A 21290-nucleotide genomic window follows, 5' to 3' on the forward strand; every position below is an offset into this window, starting at 1 on the left:
TAGTATGGCTCTTGGCTTCCAAATACAAGGGGAAATATGAGAAAGGGCTGAAGGTGGCCTCTCCTTACCTGTCACACTGTTGGGGACGGTGCCTAGGTTGCTAGCCAATTTCTGAGCTTGAATAAAGTTACTCTAAGGTGAGAGTATTTGCAATTAATAGAGAGGAGATTGCCAAAGCTCTTCCCAAGGCAGTTTTTGTGTGTGTTAGTTGAAGGACCACATACATGGTCAGGAACAATTTCTCCTTTACAGTATTCGGGTCCCACGTGATATGAAGAAAAAAGCTATTTAATGATAATTACATTTGACACTTTCATGGCACCACCCTTCGATCAAAAATTTAAAAGGATTAAAAAATCGCTAGGTAATTCTCTTAAGAGAGAGATGTGTTATAATTAATTTGTAGGGTAAAGTATGTCTTTATAAAGCTTCTATTGTTCCTTAGCACTCATGCTGATTATAATCATTGCTTTATTCCCTATAAACTGTATGATCAGTATCATTGTCTTCAATCCCCCCCCCCTTTGAATCCTGGAGGGTGCTGGTATTGCACACACTTGGTATGGAAGGGAGAGGAACTTCCCTCAGCCCCATCAGACCCCTGGATTCTCAAACCTGTGTACACTAGATGCCCTTAGGCATAGCATGTTTAACCTAACTGCCATCCCCCTGACTATGGAGCAGTCACAAATAAATCTCTGCAGCTTCCAAACATACTTTGTCCATATCTCAGGCACAGGTGAAGCCCAAGGAGTCCTGGAATCAATGTGTCACAGCATTCCTGGGCTCTGCCCCTCCCTGCTCTGGGTCACATCCCTCTGGGATTAAGTGGCTGTGTAGGTCAGGCTTGTTTTATTACTATCTGTTATGACTTGTGTTTACCACTAAAAGAAATATAAGTAAGATTTATATGGACAAATATTCCATAGCACTTCCTTCTCTGCAGTTACATTATTTCATATAATCCTTAAAGTCTTAATGCACACAACTAAATTTTGACTATAAAATGAGATTGTTTCTTTTTTTCTCTTCTCCTTCCTTCTCCTCTCAACAAAGCTCCCAGACTTTACGTATCCAAATGAGCACTGGTTCCCTTGAAGGGGAGTTAACAGTAACGTAATGAGCACTGGAAGCACCACTGCAATCAGCTGCCATTGTGTGATATACATTTTGGTGTGCCTGTTTAAAGATATCTGTCTCCACATTTATGGCTCCCATGCTAGTGTGTGTTGTGGATGTGTTGGTATAAAGCGCAGGCCTGAGGGCTGCCAGTGGACTGCAGCTTGCCTACTAGTGTTGCTCCACGTATTTCTTCTGGAAACACCCAAAGACCCATTTAGTACTGCATCCAAGAACAGACCCCCCGAAATCAGGCCCCATCCTGCATTCCAGCTCATGACGACCCTTTTCTTTTGCTCTGTTTTCTCAAGTTTCAACCCTCCTATGTTCCCTTGCCCTCCCCCCCCAACATGTGTGTCCCTTCCCACCCCGCCTACCTGACCTGCACTCCTCTCCCAACTCTGTGGCTATAAATAAATACATATTTGTATAATGAATTGATGAGCAAAGGGAAGAACCATGGGACACCCTGCCCACACATAAGCAACTAGTTCTTAAGCAGCAACTACTTCCCTGGGGCCCCAGCTGCTATGACTGGCACAGAAGAGGCAGAACAGAAGGCACAAAAGCTTTATGGCCAGATAGACCTGGATTCAAATCCTGGCTCTCAGTAGCTTGTATAAGCTTCTGTAAAATAGAGCTAATACCTACTTCATAGTGTTATAAGGGAGATTAGAGATAATGTGCAGGAAATGTTTGGCATAGAGGAGAAACACAATGCTATATGTTATGATGAACGTCTATATGTAACAAACCTGGCCCGCCTCCCTCCTTTATCTATGCTGCTGACTAGGGGTAGAAAGGTAAGAAGAAGGAAACCCATTCTTCACTTTGTTGAATCTGTGTCATCCATGTTTTCTGAGCCTCTAAATTTGTCACTGAAGTTAATCCTTATCTGACTGACCTCTTGGTTTCCCAATTCCGGGGGCACCCCACTCCTGATTAGGAAAAGCTTGGGCAGTAATCTTGTTCTAGCCAAATGGCTGTTCTCTAGCACTGTTGTCTCAGATGAATCCCCAACGCTGCTGCTGCGTTATTCACTTTAACAGGCGAGAGATCGATGGAATCTCTTTCATTACACACCTCCAGTATTCACAGCACTGTGCTGGGATTATTGGCTCCTGTTAGAGACTGAAAACACCTTTGCCACTGTGCAAAAGCCAAACATACAGAAAGCCCAATAAAAAATGCCTGGGGTGGCAGGGAAGGTGATATTACAATGCAACTGAACTCAAACCAAGCCTCTGTCTCTGCCTCTGATACCTGTCTGCTCCTGCTGGTTCTCAATTTTGTTTCATCTCTAGACTGGATTTCTGATTCCAGGCTGAATGGTTTTAGGTGCTGTGCTTGAACCCTCAACACTAGCCCTAAGACAACTCTCTCATCAATAAAGACCACTTATTAGGAACCTCCTCTGAGCCAGGGATTAAGTTAGGTGTTTTATGTAAATGAAGTTCTTACATTATGGTCTAAATTTGATATCCAAGTGACAGCATCTGATACTGACCCAGCACAGCCCTAGTCTCTGACTCTGTCCAGCCTTCTCATTCCAGGAGCTGACCTCAAGGGATTGTGTGGCCCAAAATATAAACTGGCTTATCAGTCAATCACTAAGTATGTACTGAGCACCCACAGTTTGCCCAGCCTGTACTAAGCACTATAGGAAATACCAAGGAAGTATATGACATGATCCCAGCCTCTAAGGAACTTGAAATATTCAAATATTCAAAGACAGAAAAGACCAGCTCATGTGAAGTCATTAAATATAAATAAAAAACAGTACAGAGTCTAGTTCTCAACTATGCACAGCAGATCTCCAACTTTTTAAGGAGAGTTTGCCTCAAAGGTTTGTACCCTCTCAAATATCTTTAGTAGAAAAGTAAATTGGCAATTTTTTTTCAGCAGGGCTATTCAGTAGTATCTCTTAATGTTTTTACATTTCATAGCCATTGACCCAACGGATCTACTTTTATTAAGAAATACTAACACACTGGGGTGCCTGGGTGACTCAGTGGGTTAAAGCCTCTGCCTTCGGCTCAGGTCATGATCCAGGGTCCTGGGATGGAGCCCTGCATCGGGCTCTCTGCTCGGCAGGGAGCCTGCTTCCTCCTCTCTCTCTCTGCCTGCCTCTCTGCCTACTTGTGATCTCTGTCTATCAAATAAATAAAAAATCTTAAAAAAAAGAAATACTAACACAAAAGTTCAAAGATCTATGTTCCAAGATGTTCAGTATAGCATTGCTTGTAATTGAAAAAGTTAGCAAACCAAAATATATATATATATATATATATATATATATATATATATATATAAATAATTGGGTAGGAGTACTATGCAGCTATTAAAAATAATGAGATATAGCATATATGCAGAAAGAACATGCCATTGCCTTTCTATATGTGTATATATTTCAATAAAAACTTTACATTAAAATTTAAGTTTTAGGGCACCTGGGTGGCTCAGTCAGTTAAGCCTCACTCTTGATTTCAGCTCTGGTCATGATCTCAGCATTGTGGGATCAATCCCCGTGTAGGACCCCATGCTGAGCATGGAGTCTTCTTGAGATTATCTCTCTCTGTTCCTCCCCATCCCCCAAAAATCTATTGTCTATCTATGTGCTGATATGCAAGTATGCCCAATATGTTAAGTTTAAAAACCCAGTATCTAAATGTTTATAAAATCTAACTTCTATCAAACAAAAAAAAACTTATTTTTTCTATGTGTATATGTATATGATTTTGCATATGCATATTTTAGAAGTCTGGAAGGATTTACCAAACAGTGTCACCTCTGGGGTACAAGGGTAGTCAACAAATTTTAAAGTTTTATTTTATTCACTTCCTTAATGTCTGAATTAATTACAAGAAACATTATTAATTTTAGAACTTAAAAAATAAAAATTTGAAAAAGTAAGGCTCTATATTTGTTCAGTACAGAAGAATAACCATGTGCATTAATCTGCTCTCCCTCCTAAGACACCATTAGAATTATAATAGAGGGATTTAAAAGGTATAAACCCACAACAAAGAAAAGGGACATCAGATGACAATACATGTCATCTGGAAGATAAAAAATTGAGGGAAGGGGGCGCCTGGGTTGCTCGGTTGGTTAAGCAACTGCCTTCGGCTCAGGTCATGATCCCAGAGTTTCTGGATAGAGTCCTCATCAGGTTCCCAGCTCCTCGGGGAGTCTGCTTTTCCCTCTGACCTTCTCCCCTCTCATGCTCTCTCTTACTTTCTCTCTCTCAAATAAATAAATAAAATCTTTTTTTTAAAAATGGAGGGAAGTGTGTTGACAGAATACACAGAACTAAGGCCAATTTGTGGAGCCAACCAGCCCAGAAAAGTGCCACACAGAACATAGGAGGACTCCAGGAAAAAGGGAAATCAGCAAAAGAGATGGTGTGGTTAAGAGCTAGGAAAACTGGGGCACCTGGCTGGCTCCAGTCAGTAGAGCATGCAACTCTTCATCTCAGGGTCTTGCGTTCAAGCCCCATGTTGGGCATAGAGATTACTTAAAATAATAAAAATTTAAAAAAAATGAGCTATGAAAATTAAGGTGCAATAAAGATATCCGCCGTAGGGGGTGGTGACTGGGTGGTTCAATCGGTTAACCATCTGCCTTCGGCTCAGGTCGTGATTCCAGTGTCCTGGGATCAAGCCCCACATCTGGCTCCAGATGGGTTAAGCCGCTGCCTTCGGCTCGGGTCATGATCTCGGGGCCCTGGGATCAAGTCCCGCATCTGCTTTCTGGCTTTCTGCTCAGCAGGGAGCCTGCTTCCCTCTCTCTCTCTCTCTCTCTCTCTCTCTGCCTGCCTCTCTGCCTACTTCTGATCTCTCTCTGTCAAATAAATAAATAAATAACATCTTTTAAAAAATAATTAAAAAATAAAATTTTTTTTAAAATGTCATTTTCCAATAATTAAGGCAACCAGGACATGAAATGATATACAACACCCAACAGAGGTTGTAACATTGGAACTACAAAGAAGAAAATATAATCAAGGCCCATCCTTTGGCTTTACACAGATATATATTTACATAGTCATAATAATGTAAACACTATCCTTATTGGTTTTCAACTTTTGAAATCCAACCTAGAGACAAATCACAGAAAACTTAATTGTGATTACAAAGTATAAAGTAAATGTTTACAAACTTAATGTAAAAGCATAGCATACAGAAATTGGAAAGTACAAAAAATTAGGAGGTTGAAAATTGTGTAGAGGCACTAATATGCCAATTGTAGAAAGTACAGAATCAAGAGATACTATCTGTAGATGATGGAACCAAAAAAACAGAGATTTATGTGTCTTATATAAAGGAACAAAGAGGAGTGCCTGGGTGGCTCAGTGGGTTAAAGCCTCTGCCTTCAGCTCAGGTCATGATCCCAGGGTCCTAGGATTGAGCCCCACATGGTGCTCTCTGCTTAGCAGGGAGCCTGCTTCCTCCTCTCTCTCTCTCTGTCTGCCTCTCTGCCTACTTGTGATCTCTGTCTGTCAAATAAATAAATAAAATCTTTAAAAAAAAAGAGTGATGTATTTGGAGGAAGAGAGTGGTGGTACAGCTGTGTTAGTGAGCTAACTCCCACCTATTAGTGCAGCAAGTCACTAGATGACATCATTAGAGCTGGTAAACCAATGACTGGCAGTATACACATATCATTTAGAGAAAAGGGATAATTGCAATACTCCCCTTACTGGTCTCCCTGAGTTCACCCTTGCTCCCTTTTGGTCTATTATTAACACAGCAGCTAGAAAGATTCTGGTGTAGTTCTTCTTTAAAAAAGACTTATTTATTGATTTTTAAAAGAGAGAGAGCATGGTGGGAGGAGGCTGCAGGGGGCAGCGGGCAGAGGGAGAGTGAGAGAGAGAGTCTCTAGCAGACTCTGTGCTGAGCATGGAGCCCAATGTGGAGCTGGATCCCATGACCTGGAGATCACAACCTGACCAGAACCCAAGAGTCAGATGTTTAACTGACTGAGCCATCTAGGGGCCCCTGGAGAGATTCTTTTAAACGTTCACTCAGATCTTGCCACCCACAGCTTGTCCAATGGCTTCCCATCTGTGAAATAATAGAAAAAAATATATATACATATCCTCAGTTCATGGCACAGAGCTAAAACCCTTGTAAATTCCTAAGTGGTAAGAGCACTATGAGCGTCTTTTGTTCTAATGTTTGGTCTTTGACCCTGGTTCCTGACACACGGCTCCTGAAACCCTTGTAATTTCCTGGGTGATAGAAGCATCCTTTGTTCTAATGAAGCAACTCTGGGTGGGCTCTTGGGTGGTTCCTGGGTGGAGGCTGGTCACCAGAAAGATCAAGCCATGATTAGAAGCCTGGAATTTTCAGCCCCACCTCCATCAAGAGAAGAAGGGAGAAGAGTGGAAATGGAGTTAATGACTGATCATGCCTACCCAATGAAGCCTCTATAAAAATCCCAAAAGTATAGGATCCAGAGAGCTTGCTGGTTGACGAATACATCCATATGTCAGGAAGGTGATGCACCCCAACTCCACAGGGACAGGAGATCCTACACTCGGGACCCTCCCAGCCCTTGCCGTATGTAGATATATCATCTCCTTCTGGCTGTTCATCGGTATCCTTTATCATATCCTTTAATAACCTGGTAAACCTAACTGTTTCCCTGAGTTCTGTGAGCTGCTGTAGCAAACTAATCAAACCCCAGGAGGGGACCATGGGACCCTCAGATCTATAAGTAGTGGGTCAGAAGCACAGGTGACAACCTGGACTTGCCATTGGTATCTGCAGTCTGGTGGGACTGGGCACTTAACCAGTGGAATCTGATGTTATCTCCAGGTAGACAGTGTCAGAATGGAATTAAATTCTAGGACACCTAGATGGTATCACAGAGAATTCCTTGTTGTAGGGGGAAAAACCCACACATCTGGTGTCAGAAGTGTTGAAATGTGACAACAGTGTGAGAGGAAAGGAGACACACAAGAAGGAAGAATGAGACATTTCTAACATGCCATCTCACTCAGAGTAAAAGCCAAAGTCATTACAAGGGCTTATTAGACCTTACACAATCATCTGCATCACCATCTCCCACCCCCCTGCATCTCCTGCTACTCCCCCTAGTTCATTCTGCACCAGCCTCAGTGGCCTCCTTGCTGTTACTTCAACAAACTGGACATGTTCTACACAGGATCTTTGCACTGGCTATACTATCCACCTAGAATGATCCAGATATATGAATGCCTTACTCTATCCCTTCCTTCAGGTCCTTACTTAAATGTCCCCTTCTCAGAGAGTTTCTCCCAAGCCACACTATTTGAAATTCCAGCAGCCCCTCAAATCTCCCTATCTCCTTTCTTTGCTTTATGTTTCTCCCATAGCACTTAGTGTCTTTTAATATACTATATATTTTAACTATGTATTTATAGTGTATTATTGCTCTCTACTGCTAGAATGTAAACTTAAGAAGAGCAGGGACTTTCATTTTTTGTTCACCACTTTATCCCCAGTGCTGAGAACAGTGATTGGCACACAGCAGGTGCTTATTAAGGATTAAATTGCAGGAGTTCCTGGTGGCTCTGTTGGTTAAGCGTCTGTCTTCAGCTCAGATCATGATCCCAGAATCCTGGGATTGAGCCCCACATCCGAGTTGCCTATTCAGTGGGGAGTCTGCTTCTCCCTCTCCCTCTGCCCCTCCTTCCACTCGTACACTCTCTCTTGCAAATAAACAAATTTTTTTAAAAAGAGCTAAATTTTGTCCCCCCCAAATTCATATATTAAAGTCCCAATGCCCAGTATCTCAGAATGTAATTGTATTTGGCAATAAGTTATTTTTTAAAAGATTTTATTCATTTATTAGAGAGAGAGAGTGCACAAATAGGGGAGAAGGGGAAGCAGGCTCCCTGCCGAGCAGAGAGTCCCAGGACCCCAGATCACCACACTGAGACAAAGGCAGACGCTTAACCCACTGAGCCACACAGGTGCCCCTGGGGGTGAGTTCTATAAAGAGGTGGTTGAGGGCTCCTGGGTGGCTCAGTCGTTAAGTGCCTGCCTTCAGGTCAGGTTGTGATCCTGAGGTCCTGGGACCAAGCCCCACATCAGGCTCCCTGATCAGCAGGAAGATTTCTTCTCCCTCACCCACTCTCCCTACTTGTGTTCCTGCTCTCGCTGTCTCTCTCTGTCAAATAAATCAATAAAACCTTAAAAATAAATAAATAAATAGGTGATTGAATTGAAATGAGGCCATTGAGATGGGGCTCTAATCCAGTATGACAGGTATCCTTATAACAAGAGGAAGAGACACCAGGGGTACAAATACACAGAGGGACAATCACATAAAGAGGCAGCAAGAAGGTGACCTTCTGCAAGGCCAGGAGAAAGGCCTGGAACAGATCCTTCCCAGATGGCCTTCAGAGGAAAACAAGCATGCCAGAATCTTCATCCTGGACCTCCAGCTTCCAGAACTATGAAAGAATAAATTTATGCTCTTTAAGCCTCCCAGCCTGTGCTATTTTGTTACGGCAGCTCTAGCAGACAGTGTGTTCAATGAATATGTGCTCTGAATGAATGGATAAACAGGTAGATGGATACGGCAGGAACATGAGAAAAACTCAAACCAGAAACAGTTTAAAAGTGGTAGACCTCAGGGATGGAAATACAGGTGAGGAGGAATGGGGCAGGAGACTGATGCTTTTTATTATAAGTCCTTTGGTACTATTTATTTTTTATCTACATGAATGTAGTATTTCAGTAAATACTCTTAAATGTTAATTTTTAAAAAGGGGTGTTACAGAACAAAAGAATATAGGTTCATGAGGCTTTATATTACTTGTTCTCCATCCAGGGCAATTTTGTCCTCCAAGGGATATTTGCCAATGTCTAGACATTTTTTTTTCTCAAATTTGGAGAGAGTGCTACAGGCACCAGGTGGGTCAAGGCCAGGAATACCACTAAATATCTTACAGAGAACAGCGCAGCACCCCACAAAATGTCAATAGTAGTGAGATTGAGAAATCCTTTTACACAATTGTGTGGATGGTAGTGCCATAACAAGTTATTAAGGAAAGTTATGGCTGTTTAGCTAATAGAATCAACCTCCAAGAACTTAATGTAGGAAAACTACCATGTTATGCTACAATCCACGCTTTGGTGCCTTTGTTAGAGAAAAATTCTGGACTGAATGATAGTTCTGATGGCAGTGCTAGCAACATGACTTCTGTCCACAGATTCTTACACAAACCTTCAATATACACAAATGCAAATGGCCATTCATCCCACATTACCTCACTCGCACCTCACTGTCTCTTCCTACCAGTCTAATTCATCCCTTCTGCTCTCCACAGATTAACACTCAATACTCCCTTCATTCTTTTATACCAAACCCCAATTCCAAGATTTCTCCCAGACCACAACTCATGCTGGAATGCCTTTTCTGTACCTTCCAGCCAAGATTTCTTTCTTCTTTTACCTCTCTCATGAAATTTCCATTCCCTGGAAAAGAGGGAATAATTTCTCATTGGTTCCATCTTGCATAAAAACAGAACCCCTTCCTTGCTCAACAACCTACCAAAAGCACCTACTTTTTCACACACACCACTAAGTAAATATCTAGTGTATGGGTCTACTAGGTGTTTTGACTGCTGTATATTCATGATAAATGTGTCTGTGGTAGTGCTACATCCAGTTAAGAGGTGGTGTAGACAAATGTCTGGTGATCTGCTTTGGGAATATGGTTTCCTAGGAGGGGTATAAGAAGAATCAAGGGCAGTCGCTGTTTCATACTATTGCTCAGAACATTAGTTTTGACCTCAATGAGCAATATTTTCATGCTTCCAGGTACTGAGAACCTGCTAGGGAAGGGGAAAGATCCTACTCCAGAATCAATGCACTTCGGAATATCTACAGAAGGAAACACAGGAGACTAGTAACACTGATTGCCCTCAGAGATGAAAACTGGAGAACTTAGAGATAAAGGTAGGAGAGAGATCTAATTTTCGGTGTACACGCTTTTATAACTTTGGAATTTTGCTCCATGTGCATATATAAGTGGTACAAAAATATTAATTTTTATGTCAGCATACTATATGAAACTATAGTATTTGTATTAATTAATTTTTATGTCCACATACTGTACAAAACTATTTGTACAGTATGTATTTGTATCTCAGCCAAACTTCTACCCAGCTACAAATGGATGTGAAAATATCTTGTTTTCAAGTATTAACTGAAACTGAGGTATTAAATATATATCCTGGCAATCTGTTAGACACTGAATCCCACACTGAGAAAAAGACTAAAAAGAAATTGTCTGCAATGATATGCTCCTTATTGATATGACTGTCTTTAAATTACATGGAAATAGGCAGAAGAAAATTGACCTAAACTATAGTGTTCCTCTATCTCCCTAAAGCAACACTTTTAAAAATAACTGGAGGGAAAAAAAATAACTGGAGGGCTGAAAAAATGCAGTGACAAAATTTTATTTACATTTTAATATAAAATATAATTTATTGACCAGGAGCTTTAAGCACTCTGTGTTCTAGATGACAAGAGAAGACCATTTTATCTGGGAATAAATAGTTCTCTGCCTTATTTTGGTTTGGATGCGATAATGATGAATACCAAATCCCTCGGGATGAAAAAATGCTTTATTGAGAACTCCATTTCCTCAAATTTTTCTCATTTCCCCAGTGACTGTAATATCAAATGTCGTAAATTTAAAACAAAACAAAAACGTGGAAATGTCCCTTGTTCAGACTGAGTCTCTCCTATGAAGATATACTCCTTTTTATTTTTATCTGATCTGTAAGGCCCTTCTGAATTCGAGGATGTCTACCAGATCTCTGGCCATCCAAGGTAAAGGGTCATCAATCTGGTATATCTCCCCCTGGTCACTCCAGGAAATTGACTTTAGTTCCCATTGATGAACCTCACCTTACTGACAACTCCCAGCACATTTTGCTTCTGTTCTAAATTAATTTGCACAGCAGGTGAGCTGGAGACTTTCAAAAGGTGACATGAGTATGTTTTACAAATGTACTTCTTAACGACTAAATGAGGAAGGAATCAGGCAGGCGAAGCTGAATCGGCTAAACCAGGCAATCTAACGACCTGGAGATTTTCAGTATTCTTCTCTGTGTGCTTCTGTTCTGGGTTGAATAGACATCCCATTGGTTATTATATTTATCTGTGGAAATTTGATCTCTGTATTCTAAAATAAAAAAGTCATCTCTTCACCCTTGCAGTCTGTTTCTATCTGATAACAGCTTTATTGGTTGTGCGTGTACATTGATATATTTGTCTGCTAAGACTGCCATAACAAAATACATAGACTGAGTAGCTTAAACACAGAAATTGATTTCCTCACAGTTCTGGAGGCTAGAATTCCCAGATCAAGGTGCCAACCAGTTCAGTTCCTGGTGAGGGCTCTCTTCCACCCTTATGACCTCACTTAACCTGTATTATCTCCTTATAAGCTCTATCTCCAATACAGTCACATTGTGGGTTAAGGCTTCAACATATGAATGGAGTGGGGGGAGTTCAGTCCATAAGAACTGAATTCACAGTAATGGACTGTTTTATATTTTATAGGTTACTAAACATATATGTAGGAGATGTATCTACCCACGTATATACAAACATTTAGAACTGGCCAAGGAGCAAAGCAAACTGATTGCTTTGGAATTAGTGGGATTGGTGTATAGAATGCATTTGGGGGAAGAGGAAGAAGGGTGTCAGGGAGGAATGGAAAAAATCAGCTGGTGGGATAGGAAAGGAGAAACAGGAGAACTCCATATAGGCAGTCTCTAACCAGGAGAATATTAAGTTTTTAGTAAAGTCTTGCACCAAAGCAAACAAATTCCACAGAATTGTACAGGATGCTTTGAATCCCCACTCCACCTAATATCCACGAAGGCAAAGCTCTGCCAGGCAGGCTGGAATATGAACATCGGCCTAACCTGTCCTATCCTGATTTCAAATTCACAAGAGAATGGCAACTATGTCCCTTTAACTCACACTATACAGTATTGCTGGGCAAAGGAGCATTTAAATGCTTTTGATGGTGATGATTATGGAGAAAAATGGAATGCAAATGGCTACTGACAAGTTTCATTGAAACAACTTTTATAACCCCATTATTAAAGAGATGAATATCTTCATATTCCTAAATAAGAGGTAATCACATGTCTAAAGCCTCTTTGCCCCTCACTTATTTTGTTAAAATGCTATTCTCATTTATTTTCAATCTTTTCCCCTTGGTGTGCATTAGTTACTATGGAAACATTGGAATACTGTAGTTTGAGCATATCAACATTTCCAAATTCTATTAGAATATGAAGCTAATTTATACTGTGGTATTGGGGGAGAGAGTTCCCACTCAGAGTTATAAATGAATGCAAGACAAAATGAAATATATGGCACTGCCACACAAATACAAGCCCCACTTAGCACCACAAAATGGCTAAGGCTCATCTTAACTGCCTACTCTATGTATCAGAATCCTGACTACAGCTGTCAATGAAATTGTCTTAGTCTGTTCACACTGCTATAACAAAATACCATAACGGGGAGGGGGTGCTTATAAACAACAAACATTTATTTTTCACCGTTCTGAAGGCTGGGAAGTTCAAACTCACAGCCACAGCATATTTAATGTCTGGTGAGAAACTGCTTCCTAGACAGTTGATGTCTTCTCAGTGTGTCCTCACATGATGGAAGGGGCAAAGGAGCTCTCTGGGGTCTCTCATTAGAGCACTAATCTTGTTCATGAGAGTCTTCATGACCTAAAAACCTCCTAAAAGGCCCCACCTACTAATATCATCACCTTGGGGGTTAAGTTTTAACCTATGGATCTGTGGGGGACAAAAACATTCACTCTATAGCAAAGGTCTACTAAGAAAGACATTAATCCATAACAACATCAGTACATGTTCTTTCCTCTTTATGTTATAATTATCATTTATTCATAAACAGTTTATTTGTGTCATTTCCACTTTAACCCAAGAGTTTTTGGGCTAGTCATTTTAAATTTTGAAGTGACCAGATTCTTTTGTTGTGGTGGTTTTCTTGTTAATTTCTCATTTTTAATTTTATTGTGGTAAGAACATTTGCCCATGTGTGGGTACTTACTATACATCTTGACCACAATGTCTGGCATACAACTAAAACTGAATGTATCATCTTCTCTCTTGAACTAGATGTTCCTCTATATTCCTTCCTCAGTTGTAATACCACATTCACCCAATCACTCAAGCTAGAAAATCTGCAAATCAGCTTTGTGCCCTCCCTCCCCCTTATTCATTAAATTGAATCAATCACCAAGCCTTATAAATTTTACCTCCTCTTCAGATTTCTCCCCTCCTCTATATTTCTTGACATCATCTACTAAATAATGCTATGAGAGATAAGGATTAAGCTCACTCCCACCACTCACACCTCCCATCTATCCATTCCAATATAGTTTTAACATTATTTTTATTTCCTCAAATGGCTGTCTTTTTTGCCTTTTTAAGAAGATTTTATTTATGTTTTCATTTGGTGGGGGGAGAGGGAGCAGGTGGAGGGGCAGAGGGAGAGGGAGAGAAAATTTTAAGCAGACTGTGCTGAGCGTGAAGCCCAATGCAAGGTTCCATCCCACGACCCTGAAATCATAACCTGAGCTGAAATCAAGAGTTGGCTGCTCAACTGACAGAGCCACCCAGGCACCTTTTTCACTTTAAATAATATGCATAAACTTACATTTCCTGTTTGATAAACTATAGGTAGTTTCTCCTAACTGCCCACTTTGTAAGATGAAGACATTACTGTTCTACATTTCCCTCTCCCTCGTCTCACCCCTACCTTCCAGTTTATGTCTGTTTCTGTACATCTCTGTTTTCACATTTATCTATGCCATCATCTTATCAAACCTCCTACTTGGTCTCCCTACTTCCTTTCTCAGCCCATCTTAACTCTTCACACAAAAGCCAGAGTGATCGTTTATGAGTTTAAATCAATATCTGATTTTGTCAGTGACAGACTAACTTGTTTCAGACTAACCATCCCATTGAGAGCAAATGTAAAAGCTGAACACATAAAAACATTTTTAGTTACATTGAAGGACCATCAAGGCAGCAAGAAATTGAGACAGACCAAGATTCTGGAGGAGAGAGAGGGAGGTGGAGAGAGGAGAGATGTGAGTCAGACATCTGGCTGCATTTTTGCTTTAAGCCATTTGGCCATTTGAAATCTGTGGAATGAGAAGCTAAGAACCTTAGCAAACACACACACACACACACACACACACACACACACACACACACACTGCAGAAAATAGTGCCTAAGAGTCTGAGAAGCTGAGAAAAGCTTTCAGAAGTCTAATGAAACTGAGAAAGGGAAAATGGAGTTGAGTGCCCATGAAGGAGAAGCCCTGGTAAATACCACAGACTTTCAGCTGAGTCCCCCAAAAGGCCACAGCCCAAGAGTAAGAGAGAATGAGGAAAAGATCAGCCCTCATAAAAACGGAAGCGTAGTCCCCATCTCTAATCAGATGAAGGTGATTTATCCCTACCCTGAGTGCTTGCCAGAGTAAAAAATAAATCCCCTCTGAGGAAAATAGCATCAGCCAGAACCTCAAATTATCTCTTCAACTTTTTATATGGTTCAATATATGGTTCATTCAATCAATAATCATAAAGCATACAAAAAGATAAAAACTGACTGAAAATCAAGAGAAAATAGGGACAGGCCACCTGGGTGGCTCAGTCAGTTAAGTGTCTGACTCTTGATCTCAGCTCAGGTTCTTGATCTCAGGGTTGGGAGTTCAAGCCCCACACTGGGCTCCATGGATTCTACTGAAAAAAAAAAGAAAAGAAGGAGAAAAATAGACAATAGATATGGAGCCACAGAAAATCTAGATATTAGCAGTTCTCAGACATAGACTTTAAAATAATTGTAACTAATATATTCATGAAATTAAATGACATAATGGAGAATTACAGCTATAGAAGACTAACTGCCTATAGAAGAATTATATTAAGAAAAATTGGGAGCCATGTTTCCCCCCTTTTAATCTATGGAGAGGTCCTGGGAGCAGGGGCACACTTGTCTTAGTCAGCTCTGATTACTATAACAAAATGGCATAGACCAGAGGGCTTAAACAACAGAAATTTATTTTTCACAGTTCTGAAGCCTGGGAATCTGTGATCTGAGCGCCAGCGTGGTCACGTTCTGGTGAGAAGCCTCTTCCTGTTTTGAAGATAACCACCCTCTCATGGTACCCTCATATGCCGGAGAGAGCTCTGGTCTCTCCTTTTTCTTGAAAGGGCACTGATCTTCCATCTTCATGGCCTTGTCTAAACACAATTATATCCTAAGGGCCTCATCTCCAAATACCATCACATTGGCAATTAGGGCTTCAACATATGAATTTTGTGGGGATACAAACATTCAGTCCATAACAACCCTAATGACAGTGAGCATACCCAGGGCCCAGATCTTGGTTTCTAAATACCATTTTCCATTAAAAGGAACCAAGGATCCTTGTAGAAAAGGTTAATCCCATGATCGGGGCACAGAATGTATAAGAGGAGTTTTAACCTTCTTTTTGTCCCTAAAAGTAAAGAAGTGCTCAAAGAATAATGGGGGAAATATCAAAAGGACACAGAAGCCAACCTAAAAGGGCTCCCATTGGCTAAATTTTTTTTTTTAATTTTATTTATTTATTTGTCAGAGAGAGAGAGAGGGAGAGAGCGCGAGCACAGGCTGACAGAATGGCAGGGAGAGGCAGAGGGAGAAGCAGGCTCCCTGATGAGCAAGGAGCCCGATGTGGGACTCGATCCCAGGATGCTGGGATCATGACCTGAGCCGAAGGCAGCTGCTCAACCAACTGAGCCACCCAGGCGTCCCCCATTGGCTAAATTTGAGCATCATAGTAAATAATGATAGTAATGACTTAAAACCCATTGAATAAAGTAGAAAGTCATGAGTCCATACTAATATGAATGAATGAATAAATGAATGAAAAGTTTGATGAGGAACTAGGGATAGATATACATATACAGATATATAGATAGACAGTTTCAAAGTGCCTGTACACAAAATACTTATTATTTGAAAAGTTAAGAAGAAGCACCCTATAGTGGAGAAGCATGGAAGACACCAACTTAATGCAATGAAAGAACAAAGCATCACTTCTGTGGTATTCCTGCCAAAAACTTATAAACAAATATAATCATAAGGAAACATTAGATAAATACAAGTTGTGGGACATTTTACAAAATAACTGGGCTGTAATCTTTAAGTGTCAAGGTAATAGGTAGTCAAGATAATAGAAATCAAGGAAAGAGTAACTATTGTAGATTACAGACTAAACAGACATGACAACCAAATGCAATGCTTCATTCTGAATTAGATTTTTTGGCTATAAAGGACATTATTGGCAAGTTGGCAAAACTTGAATGGGCATCTGAGTATTGGATAATAGTGATATATCAGTGTTAATTTTCTGACTTGATGGTTATGTTGCAGTTTTTTTTTAAGAGAATGACCTTTGTTTTTTAAGAAATACACATGGAACTATTTTGAAACGATTGAGCATCATGTCAGTTACTTACTCATAAAAGTTTCAGGCAACTGGGATGCCTGGTGGCTCAGTTGGTTAAGTGGCTGCCTTTGGCTCAGGTCATGATCCCAAGGTCCTGGGATTGAGTCCTGCATCGGGCTCCTTGCTCAGCAGGGAGGCTGCTTCCCCCTCTACTTGCCTCTCCCACTGCTTGTGTTCTCTCTCCGACAAATAAATAAATATAACCTTTCCTTTAAAAAAAAGTTTTAGGCAAAAATTTCTTTGTACTGTACCTAAAACTTTTCCATAGGTTTGAGATTGTTTCAAAATATTTTTTTAAGATTTTATTTATTCATTTGACAGAGAGAGACACAGTGAGAGAGGGAACACAAGCAGGGGAAGTGGGAGAGGGAGAAGCAGGGAGCCCGATGCGGGGCTTGATCCCAGGATCCTGGGGTCATGACCCGAGCCAAAGGCAGACACTTAACGACTGAGCCACACAGGCGCCCCTGTTTCAAAATACTTTTAATGTCTTATGATGTTTTAAAAAACATGATGAATTAAAATTCATGACAATAATAGCACACAACAGCAGCTCAATTTATAAGGGAATAAAATGAGTTAGAGAATTGAAAGGTCCTTACCTTAAGCAGTGGTAAAAGTAGTAATTGCAGGTAGGTTCTAGTCAAAATCCATGTAACTTTTAGGTTCACAACTAAAAGAATAATAAAAGAATGTATTACCAGTAAACTAAAGTGGAAAATAGAATAATAAAAAACATGACATACTTAATGGCTCACTTCTAAAGAATGCAGTATGGGAAGGGGAAAACATAATAACTTTACAGTGAAGTAACCTGGCAGATACCATCTTAATCACGGTTAATATGACCAGTGATAAGTCATTTTGTTAGCAGGCACCCTCTGATATGATGTGATGAGAAATGCACTTCATCTCTGTGGTGCACTCTCTCAAAACCCAATAACCTAATCTAATCATGAGACAAACCCAAATTGAAGGACATTCTACCAAATGCCTGACAAATTCTGCTCAAAACTGTTACAGTCATGAAATTCAAAGACTAAGAAACTATCACATATCAGGGGAGACTAAAGGCATATAACAACTAAATGCAATGTGGTATTATAGACAGGATCCTGAAGCAGACTATTCAGAGTATTACAATTCAAATAAAATCTGAAGGTTAGTTAATAAAGGTGTAGAAATGTTCATTTCCTAATTACAACAAATGAGAACATTCGGGAAAATTGAAATTAGGGGAAATTGAACCTTGGTGAGGGGTTTACAGGAACTTTCTGTACTATCTTTGCAACTTTTCTGTAAACTTTAAAGTATTCCAAAATAAAAAGTTTATCTAAAACAAACTTCATAAATATAAAAGTACATAAGACATGAAAAAAAGAAAAGAACAGGTATAATAAATAGGCAACAAAGAGAAGGATGCCAGACATAAATCTAAATATGTCAATAATTAACATTAAATATTATTAGACTAATGTCCCAATTAAAGAAATGGTCCAGGGGTGCTTGGCTGTCTCAGTCAGTAGAGCATGCAACTCTTGACCTCTGGGTTGTGAGTTCAGGTCCCACGTTTAGCATAAAGCTTACTTAAAAAAAAAAAAGACACAATCCAACTGTAGAAAAAAATCAACCATATGCTGCTTGTAAGAGATACATTTTATTTATTTTTTAAAGATTTTATTTGTTTATTTGAGATAGAGTGAGAGTGAGAGAGCAAAAGCAGGGGGAGCAACAGGCAGAGGGAGAAGCAGGCTCTCCATCGAGCAGGGAGCCCAGCCATACTGCATTCTTTAGAAGTGAGCCATTAAGTATGTCGTGTTTTTTATTATTCTATTTTCCATCTTTAGTTTACTGGTAATATGTTCTTTTATTATTCTTTTAGTTGTGAACCTAAAAATTACATGGATTTTGACTAGAACCTACCTGCAATTACTACTTTTACCACTGCTTAATGTAAGGACCTTTCAATTCTCTAACTCATTTTATTCCCTTATAAATTGAGCTGCTGTTGTGTGCTATTATTGTCATGAATTTTAATTCATCATGTTTTTTAAAACATCATAAGACATTAAAAGTATTGCCTTCACACAGGTTAACTCAGAAGACAAAGGAGCTCTGGTTAAGCCAGTGGAAGCCATCAGGTCCAATTACAATGACAGATACAATGAGATCTATTGTCTTTGGGAAGGCAATGTCTTGGTTCCAAAGTTAATGTCTCTCGATGCCAAGTTAGAAAAGGCAAAGGCTAAAGAACTGGCCACCAAACTGGGCTGAGTGCATGCTGTCGAATTTTCTTTACATAGAAGTAATAAAAAGTTCTCTATAAATAGATAAATACATACAGACATACATACATACATACCTAGAAACAAGGTGTAGCCCATACACAGGGGGAAAAGCAGCTTATACAAATTATCTGCAGGAGGGCCTCCATGATAGATGTAGTACCTATGTACTTCAAATAAGCTATTAAAAATATGAACTAAAATAAACCTTATTTAAAGAATAAAAGGAATGTGTGATGACAATGGCTTATCATCACATAGGGAACATTAACAAAGAGATATGAATTATAAAAAAGAAATGGATAAAAATTCTAGAATTAAAAGGTACAGTTGAATTGAAAAATTCACTCAAGGGACTCAAAAGCAGATTTGAGCTGGTAGAAGAAAGAATCAGTGAACTAAAAAGTAGATCAATAGAGACTATCCAGTCTAAAGAAACAACATGTAAAAAAAAAAAAAAGAAGAAGAAGAAGAAGAAAACTAAAGAACGTCAAAGGCCTGAGAGATACCATCAAACACACCACATATGCATAATGGGAGTTCCAGAAGAGAAGAGGAGGAAAGGGGGGCATAAGTACATGAAGAAATAATGAGTGAAAACCACGAATCTAATGAAAAGCATTAATCACAGCATCCAAGTTAATGCTCTACACCCAATTTACATCCAAGTTTAATGAATTCTGAGTAGAACAAATTCACAGATATCTATAGCTAGAGAGGGAAAGCCAAAGAGAAAACCTAAAAATAGCAAGAGGAAAATCACATGTGAGCCACAATGAGATTAACAGCTGACTTCTCATCAGAAACAATGGAGAAAAGAAGGTGGTATTATGACAGATTCAAAGTGTTTGGGGAGAAAACTCCACCAAGAATTCTAGGAGTCAGGTCACTGTGGCAACAGTTCATGACAACACTTTCTCCTCCCCAGCTTCCGGGTGTCCCTTCAGGCCTTCTGCTGTAAGCTGTGCTGAGGAGAAGGGTGTGGGAGGTCTCTGACCTGACACCATGGGGGACGGTAGAGGGGACAACTTCGAAGGTATGAGCACTGATCGCCTTAAACTGGAGTTATTGGAAGAAATCCATATGAAAGACTTGGTACAGCTCTCAATACTTGAAATAAGACACAAGATAGTAGAACTGGAAGCCAAACTCAATACTAACAATGAAAGTGGTGAATGGAAAACCCGTTATGAAGCACAACTTGAACTGAACGTTCAACTAGAAAAGCAAATTGTTACTCTCAAAGAGAAAATGGAAAAAATCCGTGGAAATCCTTCAGATAGACTAGCTTCTATTCGTGTCTATGAGAGAATGCCAGTGGAATCCTTAAATACATTACTTAAACAGCTAGAAAAAGAAAAAAGGAGTCTTGAAAATCAAGTGAAAAACTGTGCCCTTAGACTGGAACAAGAGTCAAGAGCTCACCACAAAACCAATGATGAACGCCGCGCATACCTAGCTGAAATGTCTCACATCTCTGGCTCACACCAAGTTTCTAGAAGGCAACAGCTGGATCAATTTCATAGAATTAAAGAGAATCATGTGAAAGCAGCAAGACATAATCCAGCTAATCAGAAGATAGTAAATGCCAAGAAGGGACCAGCAAAAAAGATCACAAGACCAAACCATCTTCCAAAACTCAATCCATGATCCAGAACTGGATGGATTTCTATTTCTTCCCTTTATTCATATGTAACATTCAACTTGTGAAGTTCGAGTTCAGTGCATTTTTCAGGGAATGAAATAGATTTTTTAAAAAAGCTATTAAAATTTCTTTAGCTCCTCTTCCAGATGTTTGTTCCTTTATCTTCATGAAAGTAATTTTTTTAGTAATCTAGTTTAGTTTCAAAAATTACTCTAGAAAATAATTTTAGTGACTCTAATAAATCTATTAACAGTTTGTGATTCTTAAAAAGTCCTAGAGAACCTGAAGGTTATCATCATTATATTTTCTTTTTAATAACCTCTCCATGATATGCTTTGATAGGTAACATTGCTATTGTATTTGGTTTCTAGTCGGCCGTAATCTAAAAATGTGAGCTCAGGGCTCCTGGGTGGCTCAGTCAGTTGGGCGTCTGACTCTTGATCTCAGCTCATGTCTTGATCTCAGGGTCATGAGTTAAAGCCCAGCATTAAACCCACTTAAAAAAGTAAATAAATAAAATTCTTTTAAAAAATCTGAATTCACCAAAACTTTTTGCTATTTTAGGCTGTATCATGTTCATTTTTTTAAGCCCAAAGCTTAAACAAGGCTGCAAATCAACTGCATTTTAAACTTTGGCTCGAAGTATCATGGTATTGAGGAAATAGCTTTCAATTGGGAAT

General features: G+C 39.6%; 1 protein-coding gene across 1 annotated transcript; it reads left to right on the forward strand.

The window, feature by feature from the left end:
- The first annotated feature begins 19864 nt into the window (after nt 1–19864).
- Nucleotides 19865–20737, forward strand: LOC116882161 (coiled-coil domain-containing protein 169-like). Its single transcript, XM_032882382.1, has one exon. It carries the CDS (start codon nt 19971–19973, stop codon nt 20613–20615), a length of 645 nt encoding a protein of 214 aa, XP_032738273.1. The 5' UTR covers nt 19865–19970; the 3' UTR covers nt 20616–20737.
- Nucleotides 20738–21290: the final 553 nt, after the last annotated feature.

This window comes from Lontra canadensis, unplaced genomic scaffold (genome assembly GCF_010015895.1).
Source record: "Lontra canadensis isolate GAN:19392208 unplaced genomic scaffold, GSC_riverotter_1.0 scaffold81, whole genome shotgun sequence".
NCBI classification, from domain to species: domain Eukaryota; kingdom Metazoa; phylum Chordata; class Mammalia; order Carnivora; family Mustelidae; genus Lontra; species Lontra canadensis.